This window comes from Macrotis lagotis, chromosome X, assembly GCF_037893015.1.
Source record: "Macrotis lagotis isolate mMagLag1 chromosome X, bilby.v1.9.chrom.fasta, whole genome shotgun sequence".
In the NCBI taxonomy this organism is placed as follows: domain Eukaryota; kingdom Metazoa; phylum Chordata; class Mammalia; order Peramelemorphia; family Peramelidae; genus Macrotis; species Macrotis lagotis.
In genome coordinates this window covers 121,795,449-121,800,837 of record NC_133666.1, presented here as the reverse complement: position 1 = coordinate 121,800,837, position 5,389 = coordinate 121,795,449, and the positions used below count along the sequence as shown (strand labels likewise).

Sequence of the window (5,389 nt, the reverse complement as noted above, 5' to 3'; positions counted from 1 at the left end):
TTTCTTATTTTTTTCTTTTGGCGGAATTTGTGGAGTTCCTGAAAGATAAGCTAGCGGGCTTGTTTACCAACGTTTGTAGATTTCTCCGCAATCAATCAATCAACCAAGAGAAACTAGCAAAGAACTAACATTTCACCTGTTTGACTAGCTTTAAAGCCTCAGCCAGCAGCGCGGGCACCGAAGGCAGGGACTGACAGGAATCTAGCCAATAGTACTGCCTCAACGCTTCTGCCGGCCCCGCCCCTCCTAGGCCCCGCCCCCAGGCCGCCGCCGCCGGCGCTCCTCGCCCCGCCCTGGTCGCGGGGCGATGTCATCGGCACTCTTTTGCTCTAGTCCCTGAGCAGGCGGGCACGCCCTATCCCGTTCTGCTCCTTCAAAGCCTCGCGAGATTCTCCGCGCTTCCCATATCTCTCCGCGCTCACCCGTCCCGTCCTCTTTCCGCCATCTTGCAGCGCCGGTGAGTAGCTTTGGATTTGTTCTCCGGGGGCATCCACGGGGCATCGGCTACATCCCGTGGCCAGGACGCGCGGTCTGGGGCTCCGCAGGCGCCCCGGACCCTGCTCTTCCAGAGGCTCTCAGTCTGGCTGCGGCTTGCTTCACGACCGTGGCTCCGGGGACGCGGGAAGATGTGGGGGGGTGCCGCCGCTTCTTACTTCGCTTGCCCGGGCGGGTCTGGGCGCCTCCGTGCTTCTCGGGCCTGGGCACGGAGCGCTGGGGCGGGCGGAAGCTCCCCGGCTGCGGCCGCCACTGCACGTGGGAGCCGGGGGCGTTTCCCGTGCCCCGTCCCTGCAGAGCGCCGGCCTCCGCGTGGCGATAACGGAGCCCGGGAGGGCTCGGAGGGCTCGGCCCGCGCGGGAGAGCAGCCGGGGAGGACCCGGCAGAAGGGGGGCAGCCCCGGCTGCGAGGAGGGGGCTGCGCCGCGCCCCGGAGGGCGGGACCGTGCAGCCTCCAGTGCCGGGCCAGCCCGAGGGGGAAGGATGCAGAGCTGATGCTCGGCCCGGCGCGACGCTTGTACCTTCGGCCCCTCCTCGCTCTTGGCTGCCAAGGCTGCCCCTGGTCTGCCCTGAACGCGCCCCGCTTCTTCCAGAGCTCCCCCTGGCCCCCAGGTAGCCCCTCTCGTTCCCCGCGCAGCCCCCAGCTCCAGGCTGACGCTGCTTCTGCTCCGCAGAAGCTCCCGATGACCTGGCTTGGAGGAGAAGCTACAATGCCTTGGCGTTTAAAGTACCTGTGCTTTGTTTTGGGCACCTCACACAGGGCTGGCATTCATTGGCTCCAACCATCTGGGCCTTTTTGCTCAACATTCATACATTTAAATTCCTGCTTTACTAAAGAGCTCGAGGGAAGAACCACTTAAGTGTCTTGATACCTTTCAACTGTTAAGCCCCCCATTACTTAGTTATTTCGGTTTTTTTGTTTTTGTGATTTGTATATGTCATCTCACTATACAGAATGTTATCTCCTTGGTGGAGACTTCCATTTTTCATCTGTGGCCCAAAATTTATTACAGGGCCTGCATCATATGTGTCTAATATAATGTTCTTCTAAGCAATTTATGCATAGGTAATACAGGTATCATAATCAGAGAGCCTGTCTGTGGAAAATAGTGAGATTGACATCGTTTTTCTGGTATCTGTATGACCCTGGGCTGGGCAATTAACTTAACCTCTAGTTCTAGATGATTAAATTGCAGGAAAGTACCCAACCTTCATTAATAGAAGTTTTTCTCATTTGGGAGTTTGTTGCATTAAATAAATCAAGTCTAATCCCTGTCCTTAATATTGAACCTTGATTGTCTGTTCTTATACTTTATTAAAGTTATGCCCTTCCCTTATTGGAGGCTTACAAGATTCAGCTCATGATGTCAGTACCTAACAAAGCTATCTTTTCTCTCCTTGATAGCCACCATGGTGCGCATGAATGTCCTGGCAGATGCTCTCAAAAGCATCAACAATGCAGAAAAGCGAGGAAAACGCCAGGTTCTCATTAGGCCGTGCTCTAAAGTAATCGTCCGGTTCTTAACTGTGATGATGAAGCATGGTAAGTATGATTCTCTGCTGTATTCTACTTTAAAGGAGGAGGTTCAGGAGACAAGGGGGGAAGAGAAGGCATGCATTGTGATCTTGGTACAATTTGAGTTTTGAAATGGTAGTATTTATGATGTGAAGTTTTTTAAAATACATAATAAAATTATTGTGAAGAGCCTTCTAAATATAATAGGAACTTGACACATGATGACACATGTTTTATGGGCTCAAATTTTCAATGAGGGTAGTAGTTGGTCACATTAATTTATCATATTGCATTACTTTTGAAGATTAGTAGACTAGTGAATTAGGTATTTTGTTAAGTATTCCTGGTTGTTCCAGAAGTAAGCTTTGTCAAGGTTACACTAGTTTTAGTACAAAATAGAAAATTTTGCTTGGGGAATAAACAGTTTGATATAGCTAAGACTAAAAAGTTGCAAACTTTCTGTTCCATCATTTAGGTTACATTGGCGAATTTGAGATCATTGATGATCATAGAGCAGGAAAAATTGTTGTGAACCTCACGGGCAGATTAAACAAGGTAGGACTGTATATTTTTTTATTCTGAGATTTCTATGAAGATTTTGCATACTTTGATAATTGTAATTTATTATCAGAGCTTGAGTTTTAAAAGTGAAAAGTAGACCTGGGTTCTACATTAAGAAACATTTATTTAGTGATCTTGAAGAGATGTGATACTGAAAAAGATTAGTCATTAAAACCAGAATTGTCTCTTAAAACTTGCTTATTGGTCATCTAAATATTACAAGGTGTAAATGTCCATATTTATAGTGACTGAAATAAATAATCTTAGAGTGCTTTAACAAATAAGTAATTTAACTCTTTGTCAAAAGATTCTAGAACCAGAGTCAGAAGGGGCTCAAGACCATCTAGTCCAACCTCCTTGTTTTAGAAATTAGGAGGGGTGGCTAGGTGGCGCAGTGGATAGAGCACCATCCCTGGAGTCAGGAGTGCTTGAGTTCAAATGTGACCTCAGACACTTAATAATTACCTAGCAGTGTGGCCTTGGTCAAGCCACTTAACCCTGTTTGCCTTGCAAAAAAAAAAAAAAAAAACAAAAACAAAAAAAGAAATTAGGAAACTGTATCTCAGGTGATCTATATATGAACTTAGGAATTGTAGAAGAAAAAATGTTAATATTGTACTCTACTTTTAAACTCATCTGCCAGGAACAATTCACTGATTTCTACATTCACAGGATGTTCTCTGCAAATATTGTGGCCAGCTTTTATATGTCATGGTTATATCTTGGGGCACTTTGCAACAAATATGAAATCAGTAAATACATATTGAAGGATTCACTTCTGTGAATCTTTATAGACATCCAAGTTGTTGCAGGTAGATGACTAAAATAATTTTGTAAGCATAAAGGAGATTTATTTGTGTTCTCTTTTTAGTGTGTTGAGTAATAGCTCCAAGAGTAGTTTTCTCAAATGATTTTCTTGTGCAGAAACTTTGTGTTACTCTTTCTGATTCTGCTTTTTCAACATCTCCATTCTCTTCTCAAAAATCAGGCTCCCTCAGACTTTCCATTCCTTTTCTTTTCCAACCATTCAGATTCTCTGCTCCTTCATAAAGGGTCTTCTCAGATCATTCTAGCCCTCTGCTGAACTATCACTTTTATGACTTCTACTTGGCAACTAATTATGTACTGCTTTGTGACAGCTACTATATTCATCTTATTTAACTTTTTGTATCTCTGTGAAGCTTAAGTGTTTGTAAATACTTAGGATGCAGTTCTGTTAAAAAAAATTTTTAAAATACTTTTTTTACAGTGTGGTGTAATCAGCCCCAGATTTGATGTTCAATTGAAAGATCTGGAAAAATGGCAGAATAATCTGCTACCATCCCGTCAGTTTGGGTAAGGGTCTATTTATGAAATTTAAAGTTTATAATTCTGAAAATTTAAGGTAGTCTAACTCATTGTAAACATTCACAAAGGTTTTTGCATCTTGAAGAGGGGTTGAATATGACAGAAAATGGAATTTTTCTACCTTGAGAACAGAAAGTTAGCATCTAGGCTTTCCCTAACTAATTTGGTCAAGGAGAACTTTAAAATTAATTCTAGAGGAAGATCTCAGGTTATGGTTTTGGGGAAATTGAAAGTAGCTATTACTTACAGGATAAAGTGAGAAGGTAAAAGTTTTAGAGTGAGTAAAGGAAATTAGACTTAATCTTTATTGGAAAAAATGCTATGCATAATTGATTTTTGACATTTTAATATTAATGCTTAGGGGGAAATAATTAACAATTAAATTTTATTTATTGAACCTCCCTACCATCGTTTAACAACCATCACTGTTGTGTGAAACTTTAGAAAAACACTGCTAAGTCATAAAACTGCAGTGTAATTTGTATTTTGTTTAAGGAGTTAATAAATCTTTCTAGCTTGAATAATCATACTACTTAATGTATTTGTAAATATTGTGATTTAAGTAACACGGATTAAAATCATACTGAGTTAATAGCAATTTTTTTATAATATATAAAGAGAAATAGTTGTTAACTGTTGGAAAAATAGAGGGATTTTCTTTTTAATCATGGAGGGTGGGCCTTCATCTCTAAGGTTGGGCTTTATTGCTATTACCAGCTATTACAGTTGATTTTGAAGCACTTTTCTCCTTCCATCAATTCAGTGGGAATTTTATTAATTCAAAAGCTCTAATGCCAGATAGCCAGAGTATCTGAATCCTAAGTCTGTAGGCAAGTTTAATTCCATGACTGTTTTAGTTGGAGGTTTGTGTGATGGACCATATTGCTAGAAAAATCTTTTCTCTTTGTTTTAACTCTTTAATAGGTTCATTGTGCTTACAACCTCAGCTGGCATCATGGACCATGAGGAAGCAAGACGAAAACACACAGGAGGAAAAATCCTGGGATTCTTTTTCTAAGAGTGTAAAACATATATACAAATAAAATGCTCCAGTGGACTGTGGTGCTTCCAGTCAGTGGTTTTGAACCTTGAAAAAAGTTTTAATAGCATCGTGCTGAAGCTCATATTTTTGGTTCTCATAGGTATATGATGCTAAGTTCTAATGGTCTCGTTCTGATATTTTGGGTTATGATTAGCCTGACTGTTGGATTTTATATGATTGGATTTGTGTTGAGTTGCTTGAGCATTGGTCCAAAAGTATCAGAACCTGAAATGAACAAAGGTGTACTTGCAGAACAGACTTTTCCACTGAGGCATGGAAAGAAGACCATCAATTATGAATGTTGGTTTAATAAGCCCATTGCATACTATTTGGCTTTATAAGCGTTGAGTAGGTATCTCAGGGAATACAGTATTCTTCCCTCATTATAACTCGAATTTTGTTTTGAAGCCATTAAAGTTATCCGGGAAG

The 5,389-nt window shown here is 41.8% G+C and overlaps 1 protein-coding gene across 1 annotated transcript; it reads left to right on the top strand.

The window, feature by feature from the left end:
* Positions 1-354: 354 nt before the first annotated feature.
* RPS15A (ribosomal protein S15a) lies at positions 355-4,982 on the top strand. The gene is made up of 5 exons (XM_074208195.1): positions 355-457; positions 1,900-2,037; positions 2,486-2,565; positions 3,821-3,906; positions 4,843-4,982. The coding sequence occupies exons 2-5, from the start codon at positions 1,905-1,907 to the stop codon at positions 4,934-4,936; spliced, it is 393 nt and encodes a 130-aa protein (XP_074064296.1). The 5' UTR covers positions 355-457; positions 1,900-1,904; the 3' UTR covers positions 4,937-4,982.
* Positions 4,983-5,389: the final 407 nt, after the last annotated feature.